The sequence below is a fragment of the Bicyclus anynana genome, chromosome 4 (genome assembly GCF_947172395.1).
Source record: "Bicyclus anynana chromosome 4, ilBicAnyn1.1, whole genome shotgun sequence".
NCBI classification, from domain to species: domain Eukaryota; kingdom Metazoa; phylum Arthropoda; class Insecta; order Lepidoptera; family Nymphalidae; genus Bicyclus; species Bicyclus anynana.
The window spans coordinates 16,993,199-17,012,759 of NC_069086.1; the positions used below are offsets into that span (position 1 = coordinate 16,993,199).

Here is a 19,561-nt window from a genome sequence, read left to right on the forward strand (position 1 = left end):
ATCTATAGTGTATGGAGTTCGAGTTTAAATACTTCAAATTCACGTGTAGTGAGGATTATTGATATTTCGAAAGCGTTTACAACGAAAAAATCAAAATCAGTTTTGACTATAAATATGCCTAACTCCAACTTATTGTTATACTAACAGAATAAAATACGGTCCATAATTCACGAAACAACTACCTATATAGTAAAAAACGAAAAAGCATAAAAAAATAATAGTTTTGAAATATGTTCCCATTTCCTCATTAAGTATAATTAGTTTATTATTTACACAGAGAGTAAAACCATTAAAACTGTAATCAAATAAAAAAGTACTCGCCGTAACTGCCGCATGTTTCACTGTTAATTGGTTTTTTAATGAAGAACAGATCAAATACGGCTCCGTGTAATAAAAGCTTCGAATATACGCTTCTTGTAATCAAAAGTTAAAGATGGGTGACATAGCTACTAATGAGTAGCTATAGGATCCGGTTGCGTTTAGAGCTGACAAAGTAATCAATACCTAATAAACTAAAGACTAATAAACACTGTTTTACTCGGTATTGTGTTTATAGTCAACTGATTGGCTTTTTGTTACTGGATAGGCTTTTGATTGACTACAAGTATATAAGATGAATAGAAATTATTTAAATGACACTTTCCTAGAAACAAACGAAAAATCCTGCAAACGGCAGGAGAGCATCCTACACTTTATTTATTATCTTTTTGACGGCTCAGCCAAATACCAATTGGCTGCTTTGGATGCTGTGGATCGCCGAGCCAGGAGACTCATTGGCACAGATTCACCGCTTTTGACCAAACTCCAGACCCTTGAGCATCGGCGGAAAGTTGCCAGTTTATCGGTGTTTTATAGGATATATTTTGGGGAATGTGCTCAGGAGCTATTCGATGTCATACCATCTTCGCCTTTTTTACCATCGCACCGCAAGACATCGGGTGGGTTTTCATCCCTATATTGTAGATGTCCCTAGGACCCGTACAAAACGTTTTGCGTCTTCTTTTCTCATACGCACGGCTAAGGTTTGGAATACCCTTCCCAAGTCTGTGTTTCCTGAATATTATAACTTGGGTATCTTCAAAACAAGAGTGAATAGGCACCTTCTAGGCAAGCGTGTCCCATCTTAGACTGTATCTACACTTACCATCAGGTTAGATCATGGTCAAACGCGAGCCTATTTGCATTAAAAAAAAAAAAAAAATCAGGATATACTGATGAAAATGTTTCATGTGGGTGGATTTAAACAACATAATATCTAGTATGAAGTCAAACTTATTGAATTTAAAAAGCGCCACATTCGTTAAATATTTATATTGAGTGCAGATCTAAAGTCTTAGAGAAAGCAAAGTGAAAAAAATTTCAAAATATAATATCAAAAAAACAATAGATTTTGCGATATTGCAATAAAATTAAATATTATAAATATTTCGCCTAATTTTTTCGTGGTAAAGTTACTTCACGTTTGTGTGGATAAAAGCTCTCTGCAAATTGCTTTTAATTTAAATAATTATATCGCTATAAAGACATTCTTTAAACAAATCAATAGACAACCGTTGTCATTAAGTAGCCAATAACGATAATATATTCCGCTTTTATTGATTTTCTTAACAATCTGACCCCTCACAAATATTCCGTTAGGCTTGTTAACTATAAAGATTTTACATTTTCAAAAACGAGTTTGCCTCAAAATGATGTCTACTTAACATGACAAGTTATACTTGATAGTAAACTGTAATCGTTATTGAAAATCTGTTTACTGGATATTGAATACGCTGCTTTCATTTTAATAACCTTTTAATATTAAAGTAAGATTGTAATGATTAGTAAGATAAGTACATACAAATCACGAATAGATTCTGAAAGGAAATCTTGTTCAATTTACGAAACACTAACGCTTTTCTGTTCTGTGTTTAGAACCTATTCGGTATATTAGAGGTTTGAATTTTGATCAATAAAATAATTAAATTCTTATTATAATTTCATTAATTAGTAATAATAATATTAAAATGTCCAACGGTGAAGAGTTATATAAAATTTATTCGGCAAAAAATGTGTTGATCCTTTTTTACATTGAAGTACTAATGAGCTGAGGTTTGATTGATGGCTAATAACAAATGGATACTGCTAATTAAGCTATATCTGTGGATCTATTTCACATTAATTAGTTTTGAAATTCAAATTATGAGAAAATATTCTAACTTTGATGTCTTTTTGTATTTCAATGAACATGTTTATTATATTTATACGTTTATTTTGTTTATAGACTGGATAAAATCAAGGATCTGTAGTTCAGTCTCTTCAGTCAGATTTATATTAGTTTATTTCCCGTGAGCTTAGTTTACAAGCACTAATCGTTATGTTCGTCCGTTTGTAGTGACTCTGTTACCACTTCACCAGGCAGATTCTATTATTTAAGATGTTCTGTGCTGTTAATTCACTTAAAATCTTCTTCAACTTCTTCTTTCTGGTGTAGCTCTGCAGGTTTTCATGTAATCACTATCACTTTGACCGCTTTCAATCTATTGTGATCGCTACTTACTAGATCTCCCATATAATACTATTAGCCGCTAAGTACAGCAGTAGTTCACTTAAGATCATACGAGTCATTTGTTCGTTTTAATATGAACGCTGCCTATGAATTTACAGCAAGACTTGTTCAGTGAGCAATAACAACTTTGATAGATTGTAGTAAATGGGGTGGTGTAACTCCAACATAAGACTATTTCATAGTACAATCTGTGTTTTTGTTTTGTTAATAGGCGAAGAATGTTCACACGAAGACCACTGCGCATCCCAACCCTGCAGGAACGGAGGACGTTGCGTTGCAGACAATACAACGACAGTCGGCTACTCCTGCGCTTGTCCACCTGGCTTCACCGGCGCGCGATGTACTGAAGACGTGTTCGAATGCTCGAGTGGATCCGGTCCTTGTCACCATGGGAGATGCTTCAACACCCACGGTTCTTACACCTGTGTTTGTGAGCCTGGGTATACAGGCAGGGATTGTGACACGGAGTACGTGCCCTGTGAACCGTCCCCTTGCTTGCATGGTGGGAGGTGCACGCAGCTGGATCAATTACGATACGAGTGTGATTGTCCTACTGGTGAGTTATACTTTTTTTTTTTCGTGTTGAGTAAGTGCCGATGGCTCCATGTGGGACCACTACGGCGTCACCGGGGGGTTTGGGCGAGCGCAGAAGCATCGCCTGATGAGACCCGAAGGCTGAAATAAAGATAGTGGACGGAACGGCTTTCTAAGGGCGTCTCCTATGAGATTCGGACCTCGGCTTAGAGGTCCCACGTCCGGGTGATACTTTTTATGCATTTCTTTAGCTTTAGCAATTACTGTGTTGATTAAAAATTGTACTTAGAAAGCCATTCACTAATTCTAGATTATCGTAATCTGTATCACCAATAGAAATGTTGAAAACAAGTTCAAATTAGTAAGATTTTGGTTTAAAATTAATTAAAAATACTAGGCAGCACATTTTTATAAGCTACCCCCAGTCGAACGGTACTGTCTCTTTTGTAACTGAATAAAATAATGATTTTAACCGACTTCTAAAAAGCAGGTGGTTCTAGTTCAGCATTTTGTATGTTTTAATTTTAATAATTTACTCCATTAACTTTTGCGATCGGATCTAAAACTATTATTATTTCTTGCTATTTAAGAGTTCTATGATTTTTTTAGTCAAATGTCTTTATAAGGACATTTTCTATATTTAAGTTCGCGTTTAATTGTTACAAGAAAGTATTAAAAAATTTTGAAACATTTATGCAATACTAACTAGTTAAAATAAGCGAAAAAAGTTCCAAGTGAAAATATGCGATAAAAAATCGCTCGATAAAAGATCGATCGATAAAATGGAGACTTCCCGCGCAAATCGAAACCTGGCAACACTCATAGATTATACGGGCACAGATACGGTAAGCAGTTACCGAGGCACGCGGCCAATCGTGTGCTTAATTTAACATAACCGTTAAATTACTTATAGTTGACGAAACGGTGTCGATCCATTGGACAACTTCCTTACTAAGTCACAGTAGCCACTGCTATAAAAGTCTTGAGCATATTTATATATGGCGAATGACTATTCCGAGTATCTCGAACGAGATAATTTATTTTTATAGGCTTGTACCTTCAAGGAACTTGAAGACTTCCTTGCTAACTTCTGTACATGTAAGATTTTTTTTAATGAAAAAATTAGACTGCGATATCCTGTTGTTAGCTACGATTCTAAGCAGCATACTAAATCACATAGAAACTTAGATTTCCCTATGATAGTCCAATACAAAGATTTTATACTATTATATAGGTACGTCACTAACGTGTCGAGACTGAAGCGAACAAAGACCTACTTTTATCCGCTTAGTAAACAAGGAAAAGGCCGAAGTGCATACAACAATTTTTTTTTTAAACAAAAAACTTTTTATGTTTTCATACAAAGAAATTCAAATAATTCCGACTATCTATATAACACACGCTTTTATCTATCCTTGCATTTTAAAATACGTAATCGTAGTGGTAAGACTGTCGATAACGACGAGATATTGCAAATTGCATTCATTAGTAAGCTACTTCATGATATTTATCAATAAATAAGTTTGGCTAGGTCATATAAGGATGCGATATAAGGGACACAATTTACTATGTATTTAAAAAATAAATATTTTATACTCCGAAAATATTCATTTTAGAACACGTGTTCCTTAGAGATTTTTAATTAATTTTCTTTAAAGAATATAACCCTAGAGTTTTGGGCAATACTTACCGAGCACCCTGTATATCACAAATATACAATGTTTGAATGTAAGTAAACACAAAACTATGCATATGTGCGCTCAGAGGAATCGTAAAATTCGGATCGGGATCACTTTTTGCGGTGGTTTTGTAGGCACGTAACATATCTATATCTACACTTATAATAAAACTGGTCGTATTCTATACATTCATTCGCAATTTGAGATTTTACTTATACCATTTGTAACAACAAACGTTACCGTGGCATAGAGTACTATTAGCGCCATCTACTAGTCTACAGTATAAAATATCGTTAGCTCAATACACGAAAAAGCTCTCGAATACTAATTCTGAGAGCCAAAACTATCATCCAATCCGAAACCTACTGTTAGAGAGACCACAATCTAGCAATACATACAAAACTAATTTCTGTGCAATAGTAATTATTTCTGTCTGTCATTGGTTGACCTCTCGACTCCGGAGGCTGGGGCCATTTACCGCTTGATCTTATCAACAGGTGTTAGTTGTTACCGCTGTTCAGTTTCGGAAATTAGCGGTTGGGTTAAATTAATTCTTTTGATGGGCTTTTCTTATAGATTCGTAGATTACTGTTTTGATGTATGGTAATATTTTTTATAGTTTGTTATCTGTTAGGTCTATGATTAATTTGGATAGCTAAATGTTTTTATGATAAACGATAATTTCATGTTTATCCCGCAACTAAGCGAACGTAGGAGCTTTAGTTAAAAGTCCTCTGTTCATTTGTAATGACAAAATTAAAGCTGTTTACTACAGTTTTAGAAATGTTAACGTACACAGTAGGCGACTAAATAGGTACTTGAAACCTTGTATTTTTATCGGTTTATTAACATTTTTGTCGACTCATCATCAAAGCGACTAGATCTAGTTCGACGTGATGTCCACTGACAGCTATTGCTCTATAGAAAATCTCTTAAGTCACTTATATAAAAAAAACTAGCTGACTAGCTTCCTGTTCCCATAGGTATACGGGGATAATATCGGTAGGAAGGCTATAGGTTATACCTATAGCCTTCCTTGATAAATGGGCTGTCTAACACTGAAAGAATTTTTCAAATCGGACCAGTACTTAGTTCCTGAGATAAGCGCGTTCAAACAAACAAACTCTTCAGCTTTATAATATTAGTATATAATATATAGGCTCATAAAAGGCTCATAGAAGGTTAGAGATTAAGGGAATATTGATTATTATAGGCATGGTATCGCGTATTTTGGCCAATTTCTTTGATCTGTTTAGCATTTTGAAAGCACAATATAAATTTTACATTAAAAGCCACATTGCATATAATCCCGTTAAAGCCGAAGATATGGGGCCTAATTGTCTAACGCAAACGATTGAATTTGACAGTTGAAATCGTACGTTTTTACTTGTCAAACGGCTATTTCGGATTGTGTAAGCCAATGGAAAGCCATCGGTTGGGCATAGTTAGTTCATTACGATTAGATCGTTATTTTTATACGAAGAGTGAATGATTTGTTAAGATTTGACAGTTATTTGCGATTGTCTTCGAATTGTGTAAAGTTTTATGTTCATGGCTTATGTCAAAATCTTACGATGGGTCTTGAGTCACCTTTGATCGTAAAACGGACAAATTGTGGATGTCCAAAATTCCAAAATAATAATTTATATTTTATTAAATATCTAAAATTAATATTTTTTTCCATTCTAAATCTCTCAATTCAGTCTCTCCGTCCACAGTTAGCATTTTTAGGACGAAACTTTGCGAAGTGTTTTGTTTGTAAACAATGAACTCTGTTAAAAAGAGTAATAAATAATATATTCTTTGCAATGAACCTATAAAGTCAAAACAATGAAGTTAATTGAGTGCTATTAATCGATTTATATAGGATGCTGAGACTTGGACTCTGAGAGAAAGTGAGAAAAAGAATGTACACGCTCTAGAAATGAGTTGAAGAAGAATGCTTGCATATCCTGGACACAGTCTCACTCCTCCAAGAACTGGGGATCAAACAGCATCTTTCTTCCAGCATCCAATGTCTTCTTACACACACTTTCTTTGGACGTACCAGAGAAAGTCCATAGAGCGACATAAACTCACTACCTACGATATTTAATACCATACCATGTTTTAGATTTCTGCGACATCTTGCATGTTGTTGTATCCAATATGTTGGGATCTGTGTGTGTGGTTTAGTTAAGTTTGCTGGTTATTAAGCAAAAAGGAATCGAATTTCATTTTTAAAATTATGATTATGGCGAACAAACTCTTTTGTCATCGCTCATAGGTACATTTACATTTTCCATTGGTGCATGCCCACCCTAGGAATCCTAGGATTCTGAGCTACCGAATAGGAATAGGAAATAATAGTCGATAAGCCAATGGGTGGGAGTAGAATAGGATAGGAATAGGGAATGAGTCAAAGCGAAGCTTGTCTGTCTGCTATATTATCTTAGTACACAAACTACACTTACATTGAGACTAAATAGTGATGTGTGTATTTTATAATATGCTCAATATTAACAATTTTGCTTTACAGGATATTTGGAATATGCCCTATAACTGCAGACTCCAATATTGCTAAAAGCACCTGCAATACAGTGGAATAACATATTGGTGTGCTGAAGAAAAGATGGCAAAGGCTTTTAGCTGATAGGACATTGTACTGATGACCCTGTTATCTGGTCAAATCATAAATGTGTGTGTATTATCAAAATATTTGCATAGATTGTGAAATGCTGATGATATTTGAAAATAAAAGAATACTTACTTCGCTGAGTTTGTTTTTTGTAGTCTTTTCCAAAACTAAAGCTTTCAGTTTAACATTTTACTATTAATATTTTTTTTACCATTACAATAATTAAATAAATTATTCAAAAAAGTGTAGTTGTAAAAAATACATTTATAATACCTGTGTATGTTCACCCCCCTGCAGTTTCACCCACATAATTCCTGTTCCCGTGGGAAGGAATACATGGCCTATAATACTCAAATGTGGATTTTTATTGGTAAAATAGGTCCAGTGTTTACCCCTACAATCTCACAAACTGTATCTTTTTATTACAGTATCTTGACTACTAGTATTCTAAGAATTATGAAAATGACACCTCTGAGGGTGAAATAGGGGTTGGAAGTTTATAAAAAAAAGATTTTTTAAGTTTATTTATTATAATAATAATAAATACAGTAAACATAGACTTTCAGTTAGACATTTTTTAAACCCTGAAACCACAAAGCTTAAAAATAATCAAATATATACTTCTCATCCAAACAGTAGGCCTGTACAGTACTTGCAGACACTGTTTTGATGATTAGTATATTTTCTTAAATCAGAAAAACGAGTTTTACCAAATTAGAATATAAATCTGCTAAAGCCTAACTAGCTACTCCATAAAGGGGCCAGACTAGACACTGAGGGATCATGGATTCAGCCCTGCCCACTGTACTTGACAACATATTGGCCATACTTAAATGTTAAAGCATGTTTATTTATAAATATGTTTTACCGTAAATAAATTATTGCAGATGCTATCTTTCTAACAGCTAGCAGGATAGGTACAATGAAGTTACATACTAAATAATCAAATTTATTTTATAATTAACAAAAATGAGTAAGAATATAGATGGATGGCTGACATAGAGAGCTCCTGGAATTAGACACACACACACACCACATAATTCTTAAGCTAGCTCAGCTAGTCAGTCTTGTTGTCAAAGCACTCATCTTCATGTCCCTGAGTCAATATCAGTGGTTCATCATAATGGTCTGTTCATAATAATCAATTTAGTCTGAAATTAAAAAAAAACAATTAATATTTCATACTAAAAGTTAGATAGAATCTTTGAGAGGAAAACATTAGCAGTGGTGTCCTGGGTTTGATCCCTGGCTGGGCCGATTGAGGTTTTCTCAATTGGTCTAGGTCTGGCTGGTGGAAGGCTTCGGCCAGTTACCACCTTACTGGCAAAGACCTACCACTAAGCGATTTAGCATTCCGGTACGATGCCATGTAGAAACCAAAAGGGGTGTGGATTGTCTTACTACTCCTAACAAGTTAGCCCGTTACCATCTTAGATTACATCATCACTTACCATCAGGTGAGATTGTAGTCAAGGGCTAACTTGTAAAGAATAAAAAAAAACCTGCTCCAATGTGGATTGGTAGTTATGGTGTTCATATACCACTATCAGATGTTAATGATAATTAATGTTCCGAAGGTCCTGTGTTTGATCCCCGGCTGGACCAATTGAGACATACAGCCAAGCGATTTAGCATTCCGGTGTGATGACGTGTAGCAACTGAAAGGGTTGTGGATTTTCAGTTTAACTTGTATAGAATAAAAAATAAAATAAAACAGTAACATTTTGCTCTCAGTAGAGGATTTTGAATGGTATATCTAAATGCCTAGATAAACTAACTCTGCGAACCCATTGTAATTATGACACTGTTGTTGGCTGGTGAAGGAATAAAACACCCTAAAGAGCTAGAGAACTGTTCAAATCCTTTAATAATAAGTCTGTTTGTGAAGTCACTCATCACACACTTAGGTAAACCTATGTATATTAGTGCCGATTCATACGAGACTTAGAGATTAACACTGGGATAAAAATAACATGCGGACTTTTCTAAAAGACAGAGGAAATGCCCACCCTCTCCTTTTGCGCAGCCCGGATGTGCTAAATACTTCCCAATAAAGAAATTACTGCTATAACTAGTGCAGGGACATGTAGTAGACAAGCAGCGCGATCACTTATTAATCGGGCATTGTTGATTGTTCTTCAGTTGGCTAACTGTAAGTTAACCACTTGTAGTTACGCTAACCACCTTAGCCCTGCCTTGCCTGAGTTAAGCGTTGTTTTAATGAGAAACTTCTTAAGAAATGGACATCGACAAAATTAGATAGAGGTAGTTTTCTTTTTTGTTTACTTTTATATTTTTGATTAACAATAACACAAACGAAGTAAACTTTGCTCCTAAGATCACTATAATTTAGTAAAACTTTGCTCAATTTCTAAATTCTCTTTAAAACCTGAAAAATAAAAATTTTGTTTTGTTTTGTTAAATTAAAATTTCCAATCCACAGGTTATTAATATGCTATGTTTCACCACAGACTAATAGGATACCCCGTTATTTTGACACTAGCCTACACAGACAACAGGGAGATTACCAAATAGTCCAAATAGCCCTTGGTTAAATTCGTTAATTGCGTTTTGTTACTTGAGTTGCATGTACCATTTTCTCACGCTATTTTCTTCAATAGTAGATATTTTTCGTGAAATTTAATGCTTCTTTAATGTTTTAAACAAAAGACATAAAACTTTGTTAAAATATATGCATTATTATGGAGTTTAACTTAAATTTGATAATATTATTAACGATAGTTTCACTATCGTTTTGCATAAACAATACGCAATCTTCATGAATGATTTCAGTTCATCGTTCACCATCCGGTCTTCATATAATGAACTAAATTAGACAATACCAATGTAAAGTTACGATTGATCGTTGATCGTAGCCGATCGTATGAACTTTACGATCAATGAACTCCGTTAGACAATTAGGCCCCTGGTTCGTAAAATCAGTTATATCCCTAGATAATCTAGAATTTCACATGGCGAAGCCTAAGGCAATCTCGTTTAACATTGGACTTCGATGTCCTAATTACTTCGTCAGAGTCCAGTCCCTTAGCTAAAGGTCGCGAGTTTCTCCCACATATTTTAGCGGTAAACTATTTTGCAACACAATCAGAGACTGCTTGTTCAGATAACCCGAAAACGTAATGCAAATCGGCCGGCCTTTCGACCTCGATTGACCGGAATGAACAATGAGCATAGAGAGTGTAACAATGTACTTGGTAGCTTATTACTTATTTAATTAAAATTAAATAGGATTGATAAGGGTATCATCGAATATTATTGAAACGGGTACATACCTGACGGGTACGACGAGATTTCTAATGTCGATATTTCGAAATCTCGTCTATTTAGCGTGGTATGTACCCGTTTAAATTATATTCACAATGAACAACCACGAAATAAGTTTAAAATTATTAGGTATCATCATTATTTTCAGCCCATTTTTTTTTTGACAATGGAGAAAAATAAAAATATAAAAAATAGTAAAAACAATATTTATAATTCAAAAAATTCTAAAAATTCAAAATTCATTTCAAGTAGGCTCAGTTTAAAAGCACTTTTTGTAAAGATTCTACCACCGGTTCGGAAGGTTTTTATTTTTATTTAACTAACTTTTTTATAATACTAGCTGACTTAATTGGTCCAGGTCTGGCTGATGGGAGGCTTTGGCCGTGGCTAGTTACCAGAGACCAAATAATGGGGATGATGACTAGGTTTGAATATATTGATTTTTATGATACATTCGGGTAAATAGGGTCAATGTTAACTAATTTATACATAAAAAGCAAAGATTGTCTGGATATTTGCAAAATAAATGAGATTATAAAATTTCAAAAACTATTAAAAATATTTTATCGTAATTAGATGAAAATTTATACAGTTTTAGCTTCCTTACATTAAATGTGACATTTTTTAATACATGAACTATAAGCATAAACGCACAAATAACAAAGATATAGGTAATTTTGTTTGAACGCGCATACAAATCTAACGATCATTACATTGCCTATGACGTCATTATTTCGAGCCATTTTGTATGGGGCGTTTTTCAGGGATCCGCGGCAGCGCCGGAAATCTGACTCTTTAAATCCCTGTAGCTCCGAAAGTAATGATCGCAGATACCCTGTTCCTTTTACAAAATTGCTTTACTATTAGTATACTCTTAATTTATATACAATTTAAAAAACTGTCATCATCCCTATTAGCGTTCCGGTACGATGCCGTGTAGAAACCGGAAGGGGTGTGGATTTTTATCCTCCTCTTAACATAAAACGACGAGATTTTTAATGTCGACCCATTTCTAGAGTCCCGTGACTTATTAGAAAAAAAACGGAACCTTAAAAGTATGACCTGCAGTTGAACTTTGCACTCATCATTAATATCTTGATAGCCAGGCAGACTCACAGACAGAAAAACGGACAAAAAAATGATCTTATTCCTTAAGTAATCTTAAATTATCATTTACTAACAGCCCAAATCAGTTTTTCACAAATCCCGCGGGAACCATAGTTTTTTTTGGGATGAAAAGTAGCCTATGTGTTAATCCAGACGAAAATTTAGGTATTTCAATTCCAAACAGACAAATTTCAGACAAATAGGTTAAGTAGTTGCGGCGTTAAAGAGTAACAAGCATCCAAACGAACATCCATACAAACTTTCGCGCTTATAATATTAGTAGGATTCGAAACCTTAAGACAGCTACGAGTAAGAAGGTTTTGAATATGAAATAAGCTTTACTTAGTGACAACTTATCTCAACAATAGCTCTTTTATCATCAGTCAAACCAAAAACGAAGATAAGATTAAGTTAAACATGCATATTTCACGTCACTTCCAATATTTACAACTCCCTCGGACCTCAGGATCCGTTAATTCGAATAACAACGCATGAGAAATGTTCCAACAATAGATAAAAATATGCGTTGCGTGTCTACAAGTTAGTACTTACTCTGTGGCTTGCCCCGGGCGACCACGACGTTGTTCGAAAGCGTACTATAAAATATAAGCCGGCTATAAATTACATTGTTTATGTATCGCCCGAGTCGAGTGCAACGAACATTCTGCTATTCTTTCTTACTTTTTTTTTCGATGATGGAGAAAAATAAAAATTAAATTTTTTTTTTTATTCTTTACAAGTTAGCCCTTGACTACAATCTCACCTGATGGTAAGTGATGATGCAGTCTAAGATGGAAGCGGGCTAACTTGTTAGGAGGAGGATGAAAATCCACACCCCTTTCGGTTCCTCTCACCAGCCAGACCTGGACATCTCAGGAAATCTCAATCTGCCCAGCCGGGAATCGAACCCAGGGCCTCCGTCTTGTAAATCCACCGCGCATACCACTGCGCCACGGAGGCCGTCAAAAACAATATTTATAATGCAAAATTCATTTCAAGTAGGCTCAGTTTACAAGCACTATTTATACGTCAGTTGACTATTTGTAAAGATTTTACCACTGGTTCGGAAGATTTTTATTTGACTAACTTTTTATAATACTAGCTGACGCCACACGATTTCATCCGCGTGGTTCCCGTTCCCGTAGGAATACGGAGATAATATATAGCTTATAATCTAAAAATATGTACCTTCCTACTTATGGTAACATTAGCTGACAAACTTTCAGCTTTTATATTATGAGGAACCTCTAATCATCAAGAGCGGGTCCTAACAACACAATTCCTATCGGGTTACCTTTTAAAAATCCATATATTCATTATTGTAATGTATTTTACACGCTCGAAATAGGTATTTAATATTCCAACAGCATTCTACAGCGCAACTTATTACAATACATATTATTACTATCTATAAGAACGTAGACTTCAATGAATCTCGCTTGGTCTTTCAGACTAACAGCCAGGTTCTTCATGTAAAGCTAAAGCTAAAGTAAAAGTAGTAAGTAGTAAAGAAGGCGTTATTTTTCAGTGAATAAGACCGTCACTTTTGATTTATGACGTTACTTTGACTGTTACTTGCGATGAAGAAACTGGCCGTAAAAACACATATGAACGGGTTACCTACTACAAAATTTCAGCCTTCGCTACTGCTACCCATACATATTAGTTAAAGTCTAGTTAAATAAATGATTGTAATAATCACACACGATACTGAAATCGTTCACCCGTTATTTCGTAACATATCTAATGAACCCCGCATCTCGCTCTAAACAATGACGTAAGCGACATTTACCTTACTAAATCGCGTATACGCTACCCAGTAATTTCTTATCACACTCACGCAGACAATAATTCACTTTATTCCCATAGTGTTAAAGTTTTAAATTGAGTGTCTGTTGCGTCGCAAAAATTACTTGAACCCAAATTATAACGATTTTCTTAAATTATACGGCTAATGAAATTTGATGAGGCATTTTGCTACTATTGTACCGCGTGTTGCAACATTTAAATGTGCTAAGTTCTATTTGAGCTTTTCGAAAGACCCGACGTGTTAATATGGCGACCCGGCACCTGGATGTACGCTAGTCAACCCCCTAACTGAAAGTGCATTAGTCGACCCCTCATCTGAAAGTGTAGGTGGTCTGACGATACAGTACCGCGGAGAGCAGCTTTTATAATAAAAGTCCTTACAGATAGCAGTCCATATACGCTGCTTTATGTTATTTGTAGGGACTATAGGCTATTTGTAGGGACTGTAGGTTATTTGTAAGGACTGCTATAGTTAATTGCATGGTCCAGCCTCCCCTAGCTAAGTGGCACGTCGATTGTCTTTCTACGATCGCTAACGCTTCGAAAATGTCATTTGCTATCGACAGGTCACATGATCAAGATCTGTCATTCCCATACATTTTTCTAGTTTTCGAAACGTTAGCGATCATAGAAAGAGAATCGACATGCCACTTGGCTAGGGGGGCAGATAATGATGATGATGTCTTTGGGTCGATTTGCAGTTAATGTTATTTCAGGAGTTTGTATCTACTTAGCGCCTTATAGCAGTATGCTTCGGTCATGGCTAGTTACCACTTTGCCGACTGACGAACTCATATACTATTTAGAATACCGGTATACCAATAAGAAGTTTCCCTTTCAAGTGAATAAGTACAAACTCTTCTAAAATCCTCTTAGCTGAAAATTATTTATTGTGACAGGAGCATCGCCGTGAGGTATAAAACATTCAAATCCTCCTTTATCAGCCTTGAATTCTCAATTTTTAAAAGAGATAAACTTATTTTTCTCTATTGTAATAATAAATTCGTAAATGAGGACTTTGCCCTCTTAGCTGTTTGATAAACAGATGCTCACGAATTATTAAAAAGCAACTTCTAACACAGGGCTGTCTATGACCTAGGGTTGGCACTTTTATTTTATCATTCTAAGTCCAATAATAGTCTGGTATATCATTAATAACCTAAAACGTTGACATACATACGGAATGACATTTTTTATAGGTATTATTAAGCAAATGGCCCAATTTGATGCTAAATAGAAAACCATTGCCTATGAATTGATCAAAAGATTTTTTAAAAAAGAAACACCTGACACACAAACTGATAAAACATTGTACAATGTAGGAAATTCTTTGAGACATTGCTTATTTATTTGTATTATAAAATCCCAATATATTTTTTACCATTAAAAATAATCTATAGCATAACCACGACACTCATCGCTTTGATCGCGTAAGATCAAAGTTAAAAAGCAAAGCTTAATAACCGCGGCAAAAAGTTAATAGGAAAACACATCCCATAAATGTGATAATTACATCAAATTAAATTAACGTTTAGCTTGATAACCGTTTAAAAATACAAGTTTGACAGCCCTAGAACAAGTGTAAAAATAGAGACAGCTTCCGTGTATTAATTATATCCCCATATGTATGGGAAAGAAGGGCGGACACACTCTCACACGTAATATGTTAATGGTATTGTCAAAACAGAATTTCCATACAACCCATTTGAAGACATACTTTAAGTTTATTAAGCATACGTCACGCAAGCAGCTCGACTTTGTTCGAGAAGATTCCTGTTTTTTATTTTTCTTTTTGAATGAGAAAAGAGAATAGGGAACTTAAGCTAACTTATTCTAATAATTATATAAATCATCATCATCATTATCAGCCGATGGACGTCCACTGCTGGACATAGGCCTCTTGTATGGTCTTCCAAGCACAACGGTCTCGACTTGCCAACATCCAGCGGCTCCCTGCAACCCGCTTGATGCCTTCGGTCTACCAAATCATGCCCACGTGGAATGGTGACAAGAATGCTGGCTGCATTTCGTTTCATTGATAATATTGCCATGTAGACATTTTGTATGAAGTCTACATTTTCATACAAAATATCTACATGACAATGGAAAAAGAACCCTTAATCACATTTATTAGTAGAACTTTTTGTGTCAGACGGCAGACCTCATCCGGGGATATCTCAGGATGATGATCAAAGGACAGCACTTTGTAGGCCTCGTTCCTTGCATGCTATGTGTTAATCCTTGCATGCTAGATGTAGATCTGTTTATAGAGATAGATTTATAGTTTTTGACTTTTGGCCATGTAACACATATTTAAACTCAATTTAACTATGAAAACCTCATGAAAATCAAAATTTAATAATTTTGACTTTAATATGACTGAGCTTTTCGACTAATAGTTCATTCAATCTGTAATGAAATAAATGCTACCCTCAGGATCAGAAAAAGTTTGACTTCATATAACGTAAGGGGGTCATGTAAAGACGTTAACTGTAGATTGGCCCTCCTGCTGTTTTTGAGAAAATCCAAAAAATTTTTGAAACTCGTTTTTCTCCGAATCTTTGGGTTTTAGGGAAAATTTTATATCCTGACTCTAAATTATAGATCGATAGAACTGTCAGCATTGACAAAATTGTACGACGTTTCTAAAATTATTAAAGAAATCATACTATTTCCAACGTTATGCCTTTAAAAATAAGAGCTATAATAGCTTAATCTACTATTTAAAGTTTATATATTGTAACGAGGGCCTACGAGTTCCATCTAACAAACTATAAATATACTAAACTATCTATATGTTATTATAAACATTGTCTGTTATTTGCTGATAATAATTCTTCAATGTCATGATTACAGTTTTTCGTTTATAAGATACTGATTTGACTAAACCTAAAGATTCTATCTTTAGCTTTATTATTTAAACTCAGATTAAAGTAAACTATTTACATTTTATAATTAATTTAAATATTATAATGATATTAATTTCATAATGTTAGACTAAGCCGTAAAACTGTATAATTAAAAAGTAGTTGTAAGATACAGAAACCATTTTGAATTGTAAAACTGTTTGAGTGATAGTCGGTAATTATTTTGTCGTCTGGTAGTCAGTCGAGCGCGATCTTTGTTGGTGATAATACACTTTGTTGGAACTATACGAAGATTTTCATTGCTGAGTACACATTCCTGACGTCACGCTGCCCGTCTCAGTAATAATATTGTATAGAAGTAGCGGTTAAGCGATGTTTATGTAACACTGTTTACTCTTGCGATGATATTGGGATGTCGTAAGTTAATCTTAGAAGTAATTTTGTGGGGCAATGTTTTGATAATGGGTAATTTGTATGGCATTATTGCCATCGGGTGTAATTTCTCTCTATCGTGGGCTATTTTTATAGTAATTTGTTAGTTAGTTTTACATTAACTGTTGTGATAAAGTAATGTAAATAACGTGTTAATGTCCCACTGAGTAATACTCATATAGTGAGAGTCGTGATAGCCCAGTGGATATGACCTCTGCCTCCGATTCCGGAGGGTGTGGGTTCGAATCCGGTACAGGGCATGCACCTCCAACTTTTCAGTTGTGTGCATTTTAAAAAATTAAATATCACGTGTCTGAAACGGTGAAGGAAAACATCGTGAGGAAAACCTGCATACCAGAGAATTTGTTAATTCTCTGCGTGTGTGATGTCTGCCAATCCGCATTGGGCCAGCGTGGTGGACTATTGGCCTAACCCCTCTCAATCTGAGAGGAAACTCGAGCTCAGCAGTGAGCCGTATATGGGTTGATAACGAGTAATACTCGTGTTATATGAGAGAAGACGGACTTTCGTGGGAAAATGTATAGAACCTTCTAAATGTCTTTAAAGGTGGCCTCCGTGGCGCAGTGGCGGTGGATTTATCGGAGAGATCGTGGTTCGATATCTCGGTGATGAGTGGGTATCTCGTACCCCTTTACGATAGTACCCCAGCGGACGGAGACCTAATTAGAGGTCCTAGTACAGTCTTGTCCTACTAGTTGGAGGGAATTTGGGAATGTTGTGGTGGGTGGCGATTCGATAAAATCCACAACTCCAAGGATTCCCAAGGAGGGTTGACGTCAGGCAGGCGACCGGTCACAAAAATTACTAGCCAAAACATTTAATAAATATGTCAATACAAGAAAAAGGATTTTGGGAATATTAGTCGTATTGTAAAGATATGCCAAATATATTTTTTTTCATTTATCGATATCACAGACGGATAAATAATTTTTTTTTAAATGTTATAGATGAAAGGATAGAGAGCGAACATTATTTGCGATTGGAAAAGCCCACAATACAAATCCAGTTTTGGCGTTTAGCATAATGTGATAACGATGTTGGAGTAATCTGGTGCTAATGACCCGCCATTCATTTCAGTATTACCATAATATTATGTATTCTGTGGTATTATTAACCCTGGTATTACTAACACAGAATACATAATATTATGTATTCTGTGGTATTACCCACAAAGACGTACCGCCAAGCGATTTAGCGTTCCGGTATGATGTCGTGTAGAAACCGAAAGGGGTGTGGATTGTCATCCTCCTCCTAACAAGTTAGTCCGCTTCCATCTTAGACTGCATCATCACTTACCATCAGGTGAGATTGTAGTCAAGGGCTAACTTGTAAAGAATAAAAAAAAAAAAAAAAAAAAAAAAAAAAAAAAAAAAAAAAAAAAAAAAAAAAAAAAAAAAAAAAAAAAAATGGACCAGATGGCAGGACTGGAAAAGACAGTAAACCCTTTAAAATTTTATATTTTATTTTGGTAAACTAAACATAACATTTTTATATTAATTAGCCCTTAGTATAAGTTATTTCATGATATAGTATCAGTAACTCTACGAAGGCTAAACAGGCAGTTTTGTGACTCACTTTTTAAAAAAGAATGAACTTTTCGAATTAAGCCCGCTTCTTCTTCATCATCACTTAATATCAGGAGTGATCGCTGTGAAAGGTTAATTTATCAAAGTAAAAAAAAAATACGGTAGCCAATTATGGTGTTTGGACCATGGTAGCTTTGGAAGGTAGGTTTCAAGGTTTCAAATTTAACCATTTACGCAGGAAAAATTTAAAATACTTTCACCCGGTTTTTCCACATTTTTCATTAATGTTCCTCATATTGAAAAAAAAATATTTAGACTTCTACAAAGATCTGGCAAAACCTTGATACCTTCCTTCCAAAGCTACCATGGTCCAAACGCCATAATTGGCTATCGTACTTTTTTTTTCAAGTTACGCAAAAATCATTACATTTCTTTTTACTCTATTGTCCCTTAAGGATCTATAATTCCACGCGATTACATACTCTTATCAGACTACCCAGGAGCCAAATGTTTTCGCTTCCCATACATAATTATTTAACGCAATATAACACTGTCATAAAAATCCCCAAACGTTTATGAGACCTAGCATGGTTAGTTTCACGACTCACGTGTTTTTTCAGCACATCTCCCGCCGATGGATTTAAACGGTGTCTTCATTTTTTTTCTCTCGTAAACAGTAGCACATGTGCGTGGGAACGGACTAATGAAGGTAGCGCAGCCGACTTGCTAATAGTGTGTGTATGGATCGTTGTATGGATGAAATGCCCCGCGTGGCATGGGCGAGTATTTCGACATCGGACTATAGGAAAATGCAGTAGAGTACTTTCGTTTTTTTTTTTTTATTCTTTACAAGTTAGCCCTTAATTACAATCTCACCTGATGGTAAGTGATGATGCAATCTATGATAGAAGCGGGCTAACTTGTTAGGAGGAGGATGAAAATCCACACCCCTTTTCGGTTTCTACACGACACCGTACCGGAACGCTAAATCGCTTGGCGGTACGTCTTTGCCGGTAGGGTGGCCACATTTCGGCCACGGCGGCCAATATTATAGTGAGATTAACCATGTACCTACTCAGGAGATATTATAGTGCACAAGTATGTGCGCAAGCAAATCTCTATTTCCTCACTTTCAT

General features: G+C 35.2%; 1 protein-coding gene and 1 long non-coding RNA gene across 3 annotated transcripts in view; one reads left to right on the forward strand and one right to left on the reverse strand.

The window, feature by feature from the left end:
• Positions 1-19,561, forward strand: part of LOC112052049 (neurogenic locus Notch protein) — a 186,571-nt gene that overhangs the window by 119,830 nt on the left and 47,180 nt on the right. For both annotated transcript variants that reach the window (XM_052881333.1, XM_052881334.1), the window contains exon 4: positions 2,760-3,104. In XM_052881333.1, the coding sequence (XP_052737293.1) occupies positions 2,760-3,104 (345 nt within the window). The remainder of the gene's footprint in view (positions 1-2,759; positions 3,105-19,561) is intronic.
• Positions 7,888-18,684, reverse strand: LOC128198068 (uncharacterized). The gene is made up of 2 exons (XR_008250807.1): positions 9,388-18,684; positions 7,888-8,529 (listed from the first exon to the last, which is right to left on the reverse strand). It is a non-coding gene; the product is annotated as an uncharacterized LOC128198068 (long non-coding RNA).